The 19,671-nt window shown below is 35.7% G+C and overlaps 1 protein-coding gene across 1 annotated transcript in view; it reads left to right on the top strand.

The window, feature by feature from the left end:
- The window catches only part of LOC144971752 (uncharacterized), a 37,980-nt gene that overhangs the window by 16,885 nt on the left and 1,424 nt on the right, over positions 1-19,671 (top strand). The window contains exons 9-13 of the mRNA XM_078912824.1: positions 98-250; positions 1,286-1,443; positions 4,468-4,544; positions 12,672-12,822; positions 17,996-18,209. Of these exons, the coding sequence (XP_078768950.1) occupies positions 98-250; positions 1,286-1,443; positions 4,468-4,544; positions 12,672-12,822; positions 17,996-18,209 (753 nt within the window). The remainder of the gene's footprint in view (positions 1-97; positions 251-1,285; positions 1,444-4,467; positions 4,545-12,671; positions 12,823-17,995; positions 18,210-19,671) is intronic.

The raw sequence follows: 19,671 nt of genomic DNA, 5'->3' as shown, positions 1-19,671 counted from the left end.
CATCATCATCATCATCATCATCATCATCATCATCATCATCATCATCATCATCATCATCACATCATCATTATCGTCATCATTATTATACCTTCCACAGTCATTCACTTGGGGTGTTAAAGGGCGCGGTGTTGGGAGACGAGGCAAGCATTTCACTGGTGGAATGGAGATTATTTTCACCGTGGCCTATGCCGGAACAGTGTATTACCACGCTACGAGAATTAATGGGGAAGGCTATGACGGAGTTTATCGGGTAAGGACTCTCTCTCTCTCTATCTCTCTCTCTCTCTCTCTATCTATCTATCTCTCTCTCTGTATGTCTCTCTATGTATCTGTCTCTCTCTCTCTCTGTATGTCTATCTCTGTATATATATATATAACAAGTATAGAATATCTCCTTCTTATGGGATTTTGTTTTGTTTTGTTTTATTTTGGGTATTTTCCTGTATTGGTCTGCTAAACTGGGCAATGGAACTTTGTTGAACTATTCGTGGCGGTTTCGTTCCATGCAAATCACATTACACAAACAGAATTTTGACGCACTGCTGTTGTGGTTCCAAAATAGAAGGAGAGAAAAATGTGGTCTTGAAAGTTCATGTTCATTTTGTTAACTTTATTGATGTAACGAAGCTCAAAGACTTATAGACATGAATGCATCGCTTTTCCTTAGAAGATAGTTCATAAAACTGAGTGGAGCAGGCACTTGTGTTGATAATAACAAGAAATGAAGTGAGTAGAAAAGTGCCAGAAAGTGCTCTGATGTCTTATGGCACTTTCCGACTCACTTCATATCTTGTACTTAGAAGATAGTGAAAACTAGATGTTAATGACTATAACGGTTTTAGAATAATAGTCTTTGAAATCAGGGAAAGACTTAATGGAATATTTTCATTCAAAACATTCTATAAACAGAAAAAGAAAAAAAAAACAACAACTCTATTATCCAATTTTAAAGGACGTGAATGATGCTCTGCCAAACAAAGCATAAATAAAAGATAAACAAAATAGATCTAAAAGGCTTATTTCCAGTTTTGGAAGGCTAATCTAAGTGATGGTTATTATTCTTCCGTTGGAGTTTTCTTTCCGGTTTATCGGGCACTCAACCCCGACTTCCTAGATTTTAGTTGTGAAAATATCAAAGTGACAATGAGAAATCAGGCACTTGTCTAAGATCAAGATCTGGAAAAGTGTGTATAAAACAGTGCCCAACAAAGCAAGGTTTTACTTGGCGCCAGTGACTTCTGCTATTTCTTATCTCTTTTACATCATCTTATTTTCTTGGCGTCAGTTTTCAGAACAAGGTACCACCGTGGAGGGCGGTGCGTATGGCTATGCAGTGGAAACCCACATCGATGGATTAGGAACCATCGAGACACATTACGGGTCGGAGCACAACACAGTCGTCGAAGTGAGGGCCGATTTCTGTGGGGTCCGCATGGGATTCAGGTAAGTCGTTTATTCATTTTTTTTTTTAAATGAGCTTCTACATAGCGTAATATCCACTAAATGTGCTCAAAGCGCTTTACAAGGGGTCCCTGGCCAACAGCAACATTTAACATTTAGGACGGGACATGGCGCCTGTTAGGTGATGTTATTTTTTTTCGGACAGAGACAATGCTGTTAACGGCCAGGTGCTCATTTTACACCTGAGTACGGTGAGAGAATGTGAGTAAAGAGTCTTTTTCCAAGGACTCAACTATGCGCCGACGAAGCTCGAAACCAGGACCTTCCGATCCGAAAGCGAGGGTCATACCACTAGACCACATAGCCGTATTACTCTTGTACCTGTCATTTCAACACATTGCAGTTTTGTGATCCACTGATGCGACAATAGACTTACGACTTACGGCCTGAATACAAAGTTCGAATTCTGCACTTTCTTATCATTTCATGTGTAAAACGTGTAGCTCTCGGTACAGTACTGGCTGGATTTTAGCACATCGAATTCCAGCAAGTTCTGCAACACGGCATGCTGGAACTGGGGTGACCCAATCTTACCTAAAAAAAAAATAATTGAGCTTTATATAGCGCAAATCCACTAAATGTGCTCAAATCGCTTTACAAGGGGTCCCTGGTCAACAGCAACCTTTAACATGTAGGACGGGACATGACCAAACTACCAAGACACTTTGGAAAAATATGGGAAACCAGAGATACCAGTCAAAGACAAAATGGGAAAACTATTTTTGGAAAAGAGGCTCAATCTGAACGATGGAGGGAAAATTTCAACTGCCTTCTGAACAGACCACCACCAGACAACCAGCCAGAAATTTTGCCTGCAAGGAATGAGCTGTGATCCACCATCGATAGCAGAGATTGTGGGTGCCATTAACAAGATGAAAAGGGGGAAAGCTGCTGGACCAGACCAGATTCCACCGGAGGCTCTAAAAGTTGATGCGGAAAGAAATGCTGAGGCATTTGACCCACTATTTGAGAGAATCTGGAATGACGGGATATTCCCAAAGGATTGGAAGGGAGGACATCTTATCAAGCTTCCAAAGAAAGGGGACCTCAGTAATTGTAATAATTATCGAGGCATCACTCTTCTTTCTATCCCAGGAAAGGTTTTCAACCGTATTATTTTAGAGAGAATTAAGAATGCAACAGATGCTAAACTGCGGGACGAACAGGCAGGTATTCGGAAAAACCGTTCAACCACTGACCAGATTGCCTCTCTGCGAGTCATAGTGGAACAGTCTATAGAATGGAACTCTCCTCTTATTGTCAACTTTTTGGATTACGAGAAGGCTTTCGACAGTATTGACAGAACAACATTGTGGAAAATTCTGGCACATTATGGACTCCCTGAAAAGATAGTAAACCTCATTAAGGAAATGTATGAAGGATCAAGTTGCAGGGTTGTACATGAAGATCAGCTTACTGACAGCTTTGAAATTAAGACTGTTGTCAAGCAGGGATGCTTGCTCTCACCATTCCTGTTCATCCTTGCCATTGATTGGCTAATGAAGGAAACCTCCAAAGGGAGAAGAAATGAGATACAGTGGACCCCCTGGACACAGTTGGATGATCTGGATTTTGCAGATGATCTGGCTCTTTTGTCCCACACCCAGGACCAGATGCAAGCAAAAACCACAATTATAAACAGCCTCTCGGAATCAATTGGTCTAAGAATTCACCCTGCAAAGTCAAAGGTCTTGAGGATAGGTACGCGTCAAAGGGAGCAGATCAAAGTAAAAGATCAGGAACTCGAAGATATAGACACTTTCTGCTATCTCGGAAGTATAATTGACAAGGATGGAGGCACGGAAGCAGAGGTGAAAGCGCGAATAGGAAAGGCACAGGCTGCATTCACATCTTTGAGCAGAGTTTGGAGAACTAAAGATATCTCCCTTCGACTAAAGCTAAGACTTTTCAACTCAAAACGTGAAGTCTGTCCTACTGTATGGATGTGAAACTTGGAACGCATCACAGGCATGTTTAAGGAGGGTACAGATTTTCGTAAACAGGTGCATGCGTAAGCTACTCAGAATAAAATGGATGGATAGAATAAAAAATGAAGAAGTATGGAAAAGAACACAGCAGAAACCAGTGGGAGAGGAAATAGGAAGAAGACGATGGAGGTGGATTGGACACACGCTTAGAAAGAATGACTCAACTATAACAAAGAAAGTATTGGACTGGAACCCTCAGGGCAGAAGATCAAGGGGGAGGCCACGAGGAACATGGAGAAGAATTAAAGAAGCTGATATACAGAGAAGTGGTAAGACCTGGAATGAGATAAAAAAAAAAAGTTAGCTAGGGATAGAGAAGGATGGAAACTGTTTGTCTGTGGCCTATACCCTGACCCAGGGTGAAGAAGGCAAGGATGATGATGATGACGGGGCATGACGCCTGTTAGGCGATATTACCATTTTTCGGGCAAAGACAACGCTGTTAACGGCCAGGTACTCAGTTTACACCTGAGTACGGTGAGAGAATGCGAGTAAAGAGCCATTTCCAAGGACTCAACTATGCGCCGAGCCCGAGGCTCGAACCCAGGACCTTCCGATCCGAAGTATGCCTTTCCACCACGACATCATAAGCCATCGTCGCCTAGCCATTTCACGAAGGAATATAGACAATTCATCAAACAAGATGTCTGATGTCAACAGCAATCACCCATGTTGTCCAAGTGAGCAAATTGGGGGTTAATATTCTTGTTCAAGGAAAAAAACGAAAGTGCCTAAAGCCGGGCTCGAACTCGGGACCTTCCGGGTCACAGTGCAATGCTTTAACCACTCGGCCACTTCGTCCGCTCAGCTCTTTGTTATTGTTTTTAGTCAGCGATTTTTATGAGTAGTTCGCACTAAATTATATCAATCATACAATAAACGCTCAAAATTACACATAGTTTTGTGTGTTGGTACGTGATACCCGGCTGGCGGACGTTGGCTAAATGCATAGCATCAACTAATAGTCAATACCTGTAACGATTTAAACATGTCTAAACACTTTCTACATATCTTTCAGACCTGCCGAATTTTTAATGCCCAAAGAAGTAGGCCAGCTGGACCCAGGAGTTTTCTTGAAAGTCCAAGTTGTAAATGGTAAGAAAACGAAAATAATCAGAACCTTGTCTCTTTAAAATTGTGACTTTACTCTCAGTTGGCAATAATATTTCAGACACCGATTTGTTAGACAAGAGAGGTAAAACTGAAAAAAGGTTGCACACACACACACACACACACACACACACTTTCTCTTTTTCTCTCACTCTCTCTCTCTCTCTCTCTCTCTCTCTCTCTCTCTATATATATATATATATATATATATATATATATATATATATATATATATATATATATATATATATATATATATATAAAATTCGCTCCACGAATTCGTCGAGCACTCGATGTTGTTCCAGCTAACTCCCCTCAGTCACACACACACACACACACACACACACACACACACACACACATTCGGCTTTCATGTAGTGTGTTTAGTAGTTCTTCTGCAACCTGTTCATCATGTGGCTCCTCATATTTTTTCAACAATTATTTGCTTCGCTCATTCAAGCATGGGATGTATTGTTTTCTAAAACCCCTGGGGTTTTATTCATGGAGCGAGACTATGATAGTCTTGGACTATAGCAAAGTCTGAGACTTCGTAGTCTATTTTAAACTGGGGATTCCCCGGAAACGTATCACAAAACGTCATAGAAATGTGTTAATTTTCCAGATGCACATGCGTCATGCTAAGTAGCACAGAAATCTGAAATCATCTATCCTCGTGTTTGTTTTGATCGTTTTATTTCCACCCACAAAGAAAAATAGCGTGAGACAATTTTAGGGGTTAAAAATTGTTTGGGAATGTGTGTGTGTAATGTTTTTTTTTTTTTTTTTTTTTTTTTTTTTTTTTTTTTTTTTTTTTTTTTTTTTTTTTTTTTGTAAAGATAAGTTACGATGGCACTAAGATGATGCTTATCCACGGTGTAGCGTTGTTCTAAGTAGAGATTGGTGGGAGCTGCCTGAAGCCTGGGGTCCCGAAAATACTATCGAAAAAATGATGATGGAGATGCATCGGATGGGAACAATATAGACAATGAGAGTTTCGGGGGAAAACCCTTCGTCAGCACAATAAACAAAGGGAGACCTTCCATAAGCTACTACATTCTTGTTCGAGTAGGGGGTTTGGGAGGGGGAAACTTTTTTTTAAAGTCCCCCCCCCCCCTCCCAACCCCCCTACTAGAACAAGAATACTTGGGATGTAGTAGCTTATGGAAGGTCTCCCTAAACAAATAAACGTTGAAAACAAATAAATTGAAATGGAGTATAGATTGTATCGTCTGTACTCAACGATGGTCGGAGTGTGAATGAATCGTAAGCGTGGCGTGGATCCCAATGGTGTGATAGAAGTGATAAGGCCATGTGAGAGACGTGAACTTTCTAGAAAATAATGGACGATAAAAGACATAATAGAAATGTTATAGTAGTAGTAGTAGTAGTAGTAGTAGTAGTAGTAGTAGTAGTAGTAGTAGTAGTAGTAGTAGTAGTAGTAGTAGTAGTAGTAGTAGTAGTAGTAGTAGTAGTAGTAGTAGTAGTGGTATTGTTGTAGTAGTAGTAGTAGTAGTAGTAGTAGTAGTAGTAGTAGTAGTAGTAGTGATAGTAGTGATAGTATTATTATTATTATTATTATTAGTAGTAGTAGTAGTAGTAGTAGTAGTAGTAGTAGTAGTAGTAGTAGTAGTAGTAGTAGTAGTAGTAGTAGTAGTAGTAGTAGTTGCAGTAGTGGTGGTGGTGGCAGCAGTTGTAATTGTAATAGTAGGAAGTTACTATGAAACAGTGTGGGGGAATGAGTCCCTGGGGAGTGTGTGGAATGGGCAAGATGAGGAGTGTACGTGCGATTGTCGAATCTTCGAGAAAAGAAAAGAAAAAACAAAAAAAAACAAAACAAAACCAACAAAACCAACAAAAAATACAGTTAAAAATAAATAAATAAACAAAAACAAAATAAAAAATTGTCGGATAGACTTGTTCTAATCGCTGTACAATTACTTCCCCCCAGCGTGTAGCACATATAATTTTAATATTTAGTCCCGGACTACCAGGGACGGCTGGTAATAATGGGCAGGGTGGGCAAATACCAGCCTGTTTTTTCAAGTTATATGCTGTATTACCAGGTCTGAAATAATCAAATTTAAATTAGATAATTTCAAAAGTTACTACTTAAACTTTATACTTCGTACTGAAATCAATTTGTGTGTATTTTTGATAGATTGCGAATCACCATGCATCCCTTAATGCATAAACCAGGATACGCTCCTGTTCTTTTTTTATCACCCCCCCCCCCCCCCCCCCCCAACCACTCCACTCCGCCCACATCGTCATCTCATCGTCTCGTCGCCTGACGGTGAACTAACTCCGATTTTTGCTGTCTGGCCTCTCTAGTACTAGGTCGGGCTAATTCAAATGAGCCCACCTTATTAACCAGTGAAAACTAAATAGAGATTTTGGCAAACGAACTTTTTCTTATTTATTGCCTTACTTGTGCTGGTACCATTGATGTAATGACTTTGGGAATGTTCCAGTATTGAATTAAATTTATTAATTTACTAATTTTACATCAATTTAGTATTGATTTGTGTTGTTTTTATATATTTGTTTATCCATTTAAACTTTTCTTTTTTTTCTCGTTTTCTTTAGTGCTTCTCAAAACTCATTTATTTAAATTGTTTTCTTATTTGTTTTTTGTTGTTGTTGTTTTTTTTTTTTTTTTTGTTTTGTTTTTTAACAAATTAATTTGTTAGTTCTTTTTTTTTTTAATTCTTAAAGTAATTACCCCTGTATTTTTATTGCCAGACAAAATAATTTTGCAAAACAATGTAATTTTCTATTGTATTCCGTATAATAAAACAAAACACTTTTATTCAAAAGTCACGACTAAATAAATATATAAAATACAACCACCATTTTGGTTTGCTCAACATTTGAATTAGTATACGAGAAATACTCTTCTGAGAAAAGGAGAGAGTTGAATTCTAACTGACTTATAGAGGAAATACGGAAGGGTGGGCAGATTCCGTACTTGCCCGTCCTGAAGCTAATACATACATAAGATAGTTCGCGATGAAGAGGCGGGAAGCTCGGGGTTGGTTGGGTAAGGAGTAAAGATAACACGGTCGTTATTGTTATAGTCTAACGAATGCATGAGGAGAAATTCGTAACATTATTTTGTCTTAATTGTATTGTATGAAGTATTGGCGAAAGCCTAAGATTAAATAAACGTTGTTTTTGTTTGTCTTATTTTGACTATGGAACTGATACTGATACGAGTACTTGTCATAGCAGAGCTGCCTACTTGAAATAGGAAAATAAAAATCGTAGTTTTCAGGGCTAATAAAATCGTAGATATTTTAACTACCCTTTTAAAAAATGACCGGAATTTCGACTGTTTTGATAGATATCAATTTTTTTTAAACGAGAAAAAATGATTGGAAACGTAATAATGATGGTGATGGTGGTAGTGATAGTGGTAGCGGTGGTGGTAGTAGTAATGATGGTGGTGGTAGTAATGATGATGGTAATATTATTATTGTTATTATTATTATTATTATTATTATTATTATTATTATTATTATTATTATTATTATTATTATTATTATTATTATTATTATTATTATTATTATTATCATCATCATCATTATTATTATTGTTATTATTATTATTATTATTATTATTATTATTATTATTATTATTATTATTATTATTATTATTATTGTACGTATTGGTGGTATTACTATTGTTGTATTTTTGTGTGGTTATTAATGGTATCAGTTTATTGTTTGGTTCCATTTACCATTTTTTTCCCACTTTCATGTGGTCATCAAATTGTATGATTTATTGTCGAAAGCCTAAGATTGAATAAACTTTGTAATATCGTATGGTAACCATCATTGTCGACGACATCGTCGTTGTCATCATAATCATCATTATCATCATCATCATCATCATCATCATCATCATCATCATCATCATCATTATCTTCATCATTAACAACACAACAAATATTAACAACAAGTACTACAATAGCAATAAAAACAATATCAACATCATCATAACATTTCCGTCATCGTCTCCACAACTATCATTCTAACCAACAGCACCACCAAAACCACTACCATAATTACATCCTCCTCCACCACCACCACCACCGCTACCACTATTCAAACCACTACCACCACCGGCACAATCACTCTAATCATCAAGACAGCAGTGAAATGCAATTTGAGCTCTGAATGAAACTCGAGTCATATCGCTGTTGTTGCTTCTCGATTAAAACTTTAAGGTTACTACATACTACTGAAAACCAATAATGTAACAGAAATATTAATCTCGCCGTTGAGGGATTAAAGCAAATCTTTAATTTTTTCGAGTGAACGAAATGGACTTGTATTGTCAAGGTGTTGTCGCATTATGTCTCGTCGCTTTATTTTTTAGTGGTATTCTCTTTCGTGATTCAGTTTTGATTACGTTTGGAATAATTAAAATCTACTTGTATTGTCATTTCATTGTGAATGTGATTATTTGTGGTTGAAATATTATTTTTTAAAGGTGAAAAAAAATAATAATTTAAAAAAAAAATTAATTAAAAATAAATAAATAATAATAAAATAAAATAAAAAATAATATATATATATATATATATATATATATATATATATATATATATATATATATATATATATATATATATAATATATATATTTATGACCGAATCATCTTTGCCCCACCACTGTAAATAGGCTAGAACCGCCACTGCGGACTACGCTATTTACGCCTGCTAGTTCGCGGGTGTAAATTTCACCCGTTTAGTCCCTCGTTTAGTCGTAAGACTTTGCGTAGTCCGGGTTCATGAATAGCTTACAACGCCTTTTAGTCAGAGACTACGGATTTAGTCTCAGACTATCGTCGTAGTCCAGCTCCATGAATTAGAGCCCTGGGTATGTTCTTCTTTGCGGAGATTAGGACAAGTTTGTTAAATATCCCTATATTCTCAGTTTTTTGGGGGATCCTTTGGCAGGTTTTGTCAATTTCATCAGCGAAAGCTTTCCAGTTTGCCTTTCAAACATTTCACCTTGGTTTGGGCAAAGTGTTCATGATTGGGATTTGGATTCCAGTTCTAAGAAGGACTGGACGATGCTGACTGTGAGGAAAATCTCACAGGATTCTCTAGTTGACTTCAACGAATTTCCATTTGGGTCCTTTGTTACAAACACGAGGTCTGGGGTATGGTCTCTGCGCCAACGGGCCGATCTTAGAGTTCCTTTGTCTTTGGGGTTGTAAATGTGTGATAGGTCATTAAGGTTTGCCCATTGTGAGATCTCATTCCATGGAGTGTCATTTTTGTTGTAACCCCATTCGGAATGGTGGCTGTTGATGTCTCCCATGATTGTGGATGGGTGATTTACTCGGTCTTTAGGGTACGAGGCCCTGTTAAGATTTGGTGGTTTGTATACATTAGTAATTTCAGTGTCACCAAATTTAAAAGTGATTCTTTGTGTGCCGTTGATTTCTGTGCTGCCTCTCAGGTCAGTGACTTGGGCTGCTGCTCTGGCATAAGCGATGATGCCATAGTGCCTATGTTGTTGTTTGTTTATTACGTGATATCCCTGAATGTTGTATCTTGAGGGAAGGACAGTGTCAACGTGAGAAAAGAGAGATGGGTAGAAACGGTTGAAAACTTTGACCTCAGTCACTCCAGCCGTCATGCATGCCAAACCCTAAAAAAGCGAAACCCTGAACCTCGTGAAACAGAATCAGCCCTCCCCCCCCCCTTTCCCAGATTGCAGCCGCGAAATTGCCAAAGAAATTAAACAACGGGACAACACATCCCAAATCTTCAATTTGAAAAAGAAATAAGAAAATAATATCAAAAGACCCTGAAAACTTTGCCTGACCATAGCATGTTTTTAAGTGTCCCAATAACGATTAACGAAATGAAAAGAGCAATAAAGAAAATTAAAAAATGGCAAAGCTGCTGGCATTGACGGAATATACCCCGACATGATTACTAACTTTTGACCAGAAACAATCGACTGGCTGGCAAATACTATGACAGACATCATGGAAAAGGCCACATACCCACAAATTTGGAAACATGCCAAAGTAATCGCCATCTTAAAACCAGGCAAACCAATGACTGAACCATCCAGCTATAGACCAATATTTCTACTTTATTGCTTATACAAGCTCCTGGAAAGAATCGTACTAGAGCGAATCACCCCATTGTAAATCCCTGCATACCACCAGAACAAGCGGGGTTTTAGGCCCATAAAGAAGCACAAGTAAACAGGTCCTTGCGCTGACCTCATACATCGAAGCAGGCTTTCAGAACAAAAAGAAGACTGGTGCAGTCCTCATATACTTATCGGCAGATTACGACACTGTTTGGACTGATATTAAAGCTCTCAAAAATGATTCCTTGTGAAAAGACGCTTAAACTGCTGTCTACCACGACTGGCACAAGACAATTTCATGTCATATTGGGAGAAAACAAAAGAAAAACACGGAAAATTAAAAATGGGGTACCACAAGGTTCAGTATTAGCAGTATTTCTTCAATGTTTATATCTCCGACATGCCAAACTGCCAAGCACTCAAACTTGGATACGCTGATGACAGGGCCTGAGCCTATCAATCGAAAAACTGGAAAGAGATTAAAGCAGTTCTAAGCAAAGACACCACCCGTCTGAAACAACATTTGGATAGGTGGTAATTAAAATGAATAACACCAAATCAATATCCAGAAACGTCCACTTGAATAATAGAGAGGCAACAAAAGAACTGCAAATCACAGCCGGTAACTCAATACTACCCCAGACTCCAATCCTAAATACCTTGGCATTACGTTGAACAGACAAATAAATTATCGCAAACACATTGAGGGAACCGAAAAAAAATCGCAAAAAGAAACAGCCTGGTGAGAAAACTCGCAAGTGCCACCTGGGGAGCCTCACCACAGGTACTGAGAACGTCTGCTTTGGCATTGTGCTATAGTGTGGGAGAATACTGTGCACCTGTTTGGATGAGCAGCCCACGTGTAAACGGCATTGGCACCCGATTAAGAGAATCAATGAGAACTATAACAGGATGTCTCAAGTCAACTCCAACTCAGTGGCCCCCTACACTGAGGGGCATTGCACCACCAAGTCTTAGACGACAAGACGCTAATCAAAAGATGCATGCAAGAATTGACGAAGCCACAAACAACACTCCCATAAAAGCAATCATAAAGGGAGCACCTTCAACAACAAGACTCAAATCGAGAAAACCTTTTCACCAAACAAAAATGGCAGACTTCAGTGTGAAGGAAAACTGAAGAGAAATGTGGAACAGGGAAACACCAAGAGGAGGAAACATCATAAAAGATCCAACTAAAAGAGTGTCCGCATTCCATAACGCCAGGAAATACTGGGTTAATGCCTCTTAACTGGACATGGCAGAACTGCATCAAATATTATGTGCAGATGGAAACTTGGAAACAGTGATACCTGCCGGAAATGTCAGGCAGCCTCAGAGACCAGCGATCACATCGTCCTCCACTGTCCAGTTACTAAACTTGAAGGTGGCTATGAAACCGTCCTTAGGGAGGAGGAAGACTTACGAAGCTGGGATGACGAAATGAATTTGGAGGTGTAGCCATACGCTACTACACACACATTTATATATATATATATATATATATATATATATATATATATATATATATATATATATATATATATATATATATATATTTAACTTGAGCAATATCCACTCCACTGGAATGTTAGTGGCATTTATCTAATAGAGAAAGAAGAAGAGTCGTGACATCAAACCCTCTACTGTTTTGGTTCCTAAACCCTTGGGAGTATGTATATAACCAGTCCTTCAGAGTACTAATAATGAATAGGTTACATAAAGGTGACATAACTATGTTTGTAGCAGGATGTTTAGGTCGATTCTTAGGAATAAGGGACGTATAAAAACGAGGATTAGTTATCTTTATTGACGACCAGCATTAACGTAGACTAGAAAATAAGATACCATCACTCCGACACCAGAAGATTAATTTCACAAGACATGTATTCAGTCCTCCGGAAATGAGGTTTTACATTTCCAATGAAGTAGGAACCAGTTTTTTGACTTCACACTGTTCTTCCTTATTATGATTATATTTGTATTCCCTCAGCGCGAACGTTCTCGAGTGGACTGTGTTTGTCGCCGACCGAAACGATTCGTGACCAAATCGATGAATTGGTAACGGCGACTGGGAAGGAGGATATTGATGCTCAAACTGCCATTATGTATCGTGTACTCAAAACTGCTCCAAACCAGAATTTGTAAGTCGTCTATTTGTCAGTACTGACCAATAGTCACTTGGTATTATTATTACCATCATCATCATCATCATCATCATCATCATCATCATCATCATCATCATCATCATCATCATCATCATCATCATCATTATCATCTATCATCATCATCATCATCATCATCATCATCATCATTCATCATCATCTCATCATCATTATTATTATTATTATTATTATTATTATTATTTTATTATTATTATTATTATTATTATTATTATTATTATTATTATTATTATTATTATTATTAATTTTATTATTATTATCATTATTATTATTATTATTATTATTATTATTATTATTATTATTATTATTATTATTATTATTATTATTATTATATTCATATCATCATCATCATCATCATCATCATCATCATCATCATCATCATCATCATCATCATCATCATCATCATCATCACCATTATTATTATTATTATTATTATTATTATTATTATTATTATTATTATTATTATTATTATTATTATTATTATTATTATTATTATTATTATTATTATTATTATTATTATTATTATTATTATTATTATTATTATTATTATATTATTATTATTATATGTTATTATTACTATTATTATCATCATCATTATTATTACTATTATTATTATTGTTATTTTTATTATTATTATTATTATATTATTATTATTATTATTATATTATTATTATTATTATTATTATTATTATTATTATAAACAAAGGGCAATTTCCGTCAACAATGTTTACGCACCAACCACTGAAAGAGCAGAAAAATTTCCGGAAGAAATAAAAAGTTTTTACAGAAATCTCAACGAAACTATTACTAATCTAGGAAATAAAACACTGCTAATAATAGCTGGAGATGTCAATGCTAAAGTTGGCAAACGGGAAGAAGGGGAGAATTGCCTTGGGTCTTATTCGAAGGGTATACGAAATTATAACGGAGAAAGACTGGTGGGTTCTTGCGAAGACAAACATTTATTTGTCAAAAACAGCGCATTTAATCATGCTTCTCGACACCAAACGACGTGGGTAGGACAGAGAAAAAATAAAGAAACAGGAGCAGTTATTAACATTTACAACCAAATTGATTTTATACTGTGAAGACAAAGACACAAAAAATTCATAAAATGCGAGATCATACGCTGGCACATTGATAACAAAATATCATAGACTAATTAAAACAAACTTTGTTATTGAATGGCACAAACAATCAAGAAAACATAGCACAACAATTCATGAACCAAAAATAAATATTACAAATATTGTCAACAACTCACGATGTCGTAAACAATACCAGCGACAACTCACTACTGAACTGGACAATTTAACGAACAACAACAACACACCAAACGAAGCATGGTCACGGGTCTGAAGTTCAATAATAAATACTGCAATTCAAAGCGCCGGGACAACTGCAACCAAACGACAAGGCCGTACGTATGACACCATCATAGCTCAATTATCTAACTGACAAAAAGATTTGCGAATAAGAATACAAAACTAAAAAAAGGAATGTGAAAGACAGAAACTCAAATATGAACGAAACAAAATATTACACCGCATTAGACATAGAGTAATTGATCTTAGAAATGAAGAGTTGGACAAAAAAGTTGATACTATTAATAAATGCAACAATGATCAAGCAATGTATAAAGCTGTGAGACTAATAAACCAAAGACCATTTGAAAACCCAAAGATAGAGGACGACTCGTGAAAATTAACTATTAACCCCAATGACATTTCACATGTTCTTTTTGAATACCATAAAACAAAATTTCAAGACACCAAAATGCCATTCGTCTGCTCATTTGAGGGAGATCCCCGACCACTATTTAAACCTATTACAACAACAGAGCACCAGGAAAGATGGAGTATGCGCTGAACTTCTAAAATATGGACCACCCTTATTAGATGAACACATAGCAGACATTTTAGATCAGACGTTTGAACATCACCAGAACCAGGATATTAATAAAGGGGAGCTGATATAAATCCAAAAGCCAGGAAAACCAAAAGGCCCTCCAAAGAATAGAGACCAATTACTCTTCTTAATACAATTAGAAAATCGCTCTCCCTGACCACAGTGAATAGAATTAAATCGATTGTTGAAAATTGTTTGTCACATAGTCAAAGCGGATTCAGGACGGAGAGAAGTACTGCAGATGTAGTTTGGACCCATAAATGGCTTGCTGCCAAAACCCTGTCAGAAAAAGTAGAAATAGTTATAACTGGAATAGATATGTCTGCCGCCTTCGATACTATCAATAGCCAATCGTTGCTAAATATTTGGAAAGGAATTGTTATGGAAGATGAAGTTAGATTGATCAGATTCCTTATAAGTGAAACCTGGATAACCACCAAAATAATCGGTGCCTCAGATAATAAATCATTCCCAGGAACATCGGTACACCACAAGGAGACAGCCTAAGCCCTGTTTTATTTGTCATTTACCTAGAAAATGCTTTAAAAGTTGTGCGTAAATCTGTACCTTCGGCCCAATTACGTTTTGAAAACGAACTCCCCATGGAAATTGCATATGCAGACGACATCGACTTTATTGGTCTGAAACAAGTCAATGTAAATGACATCCAAAGAGCCTTACAAAATCACCAACTGTACGTAAATAGTGACAAAACAGATGTAACATTATTGCCAAGGAAGAAAGATGGATGGAGAGCCACGAAAAACGTAGGATCATCGATAGGAGATAAGGACGATGTAGAGAGAAGAAACAGTTTATCGACGGCTGCATTGAATAAATTACTACATATATGGATTAGAAAAGATAAAATAGAATTAAATACTAAAATCAAATTATACACAACCCTTGTAAAATCAGTGCTTATATAGAACTGCGGAACATGTGCACTGACTGGAGCCGAAGAGCAAAGATTAGACAGATTCCATAGAAAACAACTGAGAAGAGTCCTGAATATACGATACCCACCAAAAATGAGCAATAAAATACTGTATGAAAAATGAAATGAAAGACCCTTATACATTCAAATCCTGGAGGCAAGATGGCGGCTTCTTGGGCATATACTCAGAAGAGATGAAAATATATCAGCTAATAAAGCCATGAATACGTTTTTCACCCCATCCGGACACAAGAAATATCAAGGTAGACCACCCACGTCAATTTATACTGTCCTCAATCGAGACCTGAAACGCCTTCAAAATAACAAAGAATTAAAATCAAAGGAAGACCTTGTGAACTTAGCATCCACAGCAAAAGACCTTGAACTGTGGAAGGAAATGACACAGATGATTAGAGAGACAGCCGAGGCGTCCCGATCGGATGATTAGGAAGCGAAAGGCCTTAAGTCAGTAAGTCGTAGTCATTATTATTATTATTATTATTATTATTATTATTATTATTATTATTATTATTATTATTATTATTATTATTATTATTATTATTTTGATTATCATTATTACCACTATTATCCTTATCATTATTATTATTATTATTATTATTACTATTATTATTATTATTATTATTATTATTATTATTATTATTATTATTATTATTATTATTACTATGTTTATTATTATTATTATTATTATTATTATTATTATTATTATATCATCATCATCATATTATTATTATTATTATTATTATTATTATTATTATTATTATTATTATTATTGTTGTTGTTGTTGTTGTTGTTATTACTTTTTTTTTCAAGTAGTCCTCCAGAGTCATTCGGTCCATGGATTCGGATTCTATAGCAATTGCTTGCTACCCTTTGGAGAGGACGATGGTCTATCACAAAGTTCTTTCGGCCAGATCTAACGACCCAGCTACCTAATCAATGCTGGGTGGACAGTGTGGAGGGGGGGGGGGTTTCAGAAAAGAAAATCTCGATTGCACGAGGGATTATTATTATTATTATTATTATTATTATTATTATTATTATTATTATTATTATTATTATTATTATTATTATCGGTCCCTTTGCGCGTGAAGCGAGTACTCTACCATCTGAGCTATCGGGACCCCCTAGCTAGAGGGACCACAGTCACTTGTTAAATGATATTAATTCTCCTCAATAAATCAAGAGGTGTCACAAGCTCAGTTGATAATACACTAGCTTTACACGAAAAGAGTCTGAGATCGATCCCGGTTGTAGTCGATATCTTTTGTGTGCAGTGAGTGCGTAGCTGGGTCTATCAGATCTGACGGAAATCATTTTATGATGGACTAGCCTCTTATCCAACGGGTAGCAAGCAATTGCATTTATCCATTTTACGCTGTAAAACGGGTATAAACTTCGGCTCAGTGGTCTCCTCCATGATGGTCATGATGACGACGACGATGACGATGGCGATGATGGTGATGATGATGATGATAATGATGCTGATGATGGTGGTGATGATGATGATGATGATGATGATGATGATGGTGATGATGATGATGATGATGATGATGATGATGATGATGCTGATGATGGTGATGATGATGTTGATGATGATGATGATGATGATGATGATGATGATGATGATGATGATGAGAAAGATAATGACGATGATGATGACGACGATGATAACAATGATAATGATGATGACTACGACAATATACTGTTCGTGGCACACACCACTGTTCCATCCCCCTTGCCATAGGCGGATCCCTACAGCGACACCTGCCTTCAATACAATCGACGTGCTCGTCATTCAAACACAAGTGCCCTTACAGGGACAACGTAAACGTGGTTTTGCGCATGCGTCTCTCGTCCTCGCTTCCGATGAAGTGTGTGTGTGTGTTTGTGTCAGCACCTAGCTCACGATAATTATCATTATTATTATTATTATTATTATTATTATTATTATTATTATTATTATTATTATTATTATTATTATTATCATTATTATTATTATTATTATTATTATTATTATTATTATTATTATTATTATTATTATTATTATTATTATTATTATTTTATCATCATTATTATCATCATCTCATCATAAATCATCATCATCATCATCATTATCATCATCATCGTCATGATCGTCATCATTATCATCATCATCGTCCTCTTCATCGTTACAGTCTTTTAAGCATCGCAACCTTTTAATAATTTTTTTTTCTGAACAACATTCAGCTGCTTTCCTTTTTTTCTTTGTCTTGTTATTTCAACATTAAGCCGAAATGCACCCCCCTTACTTCAAGCTTTTGCCAACACCGCAAAAGAGTGCAAAACGACACCTTTGGTCTGCGCTATAAAGAACTGTATGTTTGCCACGGCATATCCAAAATTCATGAAATGTTACGGCAAGACCTATAAGAAGAAAAATGAAGACACGATTGAGGACGAGGCAGAGAGGGATAGACAGCTAGAAATAGAAAGGATGAATACGGTGAGTGGTCTCTTTATAATAATAATAATAATAATAATAATAATAATAATAATAATAATAATAATGATAATAATAATAAGAAGAAGAAATAATAATAATAATAATAATAATAATAATAATAATAATAATAATAATAATAATAATAATAAAAATAATATGATGATGATGATGATGATGATATAATAATAATAATAATAATAATAATAATAATAATAATAATAATGATAATAATAATAATAATAATAATAATAATAATAATAATAATAATAATAATAATAATAATAATAATAATAATGATAATAATGATAATAATAATAATAATAATAATAATAATAATAATAATAATAATAATAATAACAATAATAATAATAATAATAATGATAATAATAATGATTGGCATTTATATAGAGCTTTACCCGTTGTCACATGCTCTAAGCGCTTTACAGTGATATAAAACAAAACATATTACAAGTAAGACAAGTGTTGATGGAAAAGTGATACGAATTCAATTTAACAACAACAAAATATGATAATAGTATTGCAAATATTATTGCAACTTATGGCGTAAAAAGATAAAACTTTAATTAAGCGGGATTTGAAAGTTGTCAACGAATCCGAGCATCTCACTTTAACCTAAACGTGTATTCAATCAGTGAACTACAGTACTCTAGAAAAACACATATTTAAAAATGAAATCTTGTCCTTTAGATATCGATCAATTTAAATGACCATCAGCTTGCCAAAAAATAAACTCTCAAACTTGGTCCTTCGCATATAATGTCAAAAGCACGGTTATTTTTTTTCCATATTATAATGTCACAGGCGGATGAATTATTTCAGTGCGAAGTTCTTTCCAAAATATGCACGTAATGTATATTATAACAACAAACATTGAAAACATGGCTCTATATTACAAGATGTTCAAATGAGAATTCTTTTTTTTTTGACGTCCACAAAATATAAATTTTCCTTCAGGTCAACTGGTTCTTGTGGCGTAAAGATTGTGACTGTGCTATGATTTGCTTTAAAAAATTGCCAATGGAAGATACCAGTTGCTTGATCGTTTCCAAGTGTAAAGAGTATACAGATTGTTTTAATTTATGTCTTTGTATTTCTGATTACAAAAGCTCAATCACGATATTTGTAGTTGTCTATGTCAGAATGAAAGCATGATGATATTTTTTTTTATGCACTGACTTCATTGCAACCTGAGTCACGATAGATCAGTTTATAGAACGACCGGGTTTACCAGCCCGAGAAGGGAAAACTTCGGATGGGTGCTTGAGTAGATCGCTTCCTTCTCGACCCACGTCTACTATTTTGTGCTGGTAAAATCACGCTCTCTGGTACACGATGGTAGGTAAAATACCGGCCTTGATACTTTCAACTCAAAAGATTTCCAAAGAGGAAATTAGCAACACATCCGCTATAGATAATAATTCGTTCCATTTCATATTTGAAC

This window comes from Berghia stephanieae, chromosome 4 (genome assembly GCF_034508935.2).
Source record: "Berghia stephanieae isolate SIO BIC M18660-M18661 chromosome 4, UCSD_Bste_1.3, whole genome shotgun sequence".
In the NCBI taxonomy this organism is placed as follows: Eukaryota; Metazoa; Mollusca; class Gastropoda; order Nudibranchia; family Aeolidiidae; genus Berghia; species Berghia stephanieae.
Note: the sequence above shows the minus strand (reverse complement) of the source record. Positions and strands in the feature narration are given on the sequence as shown.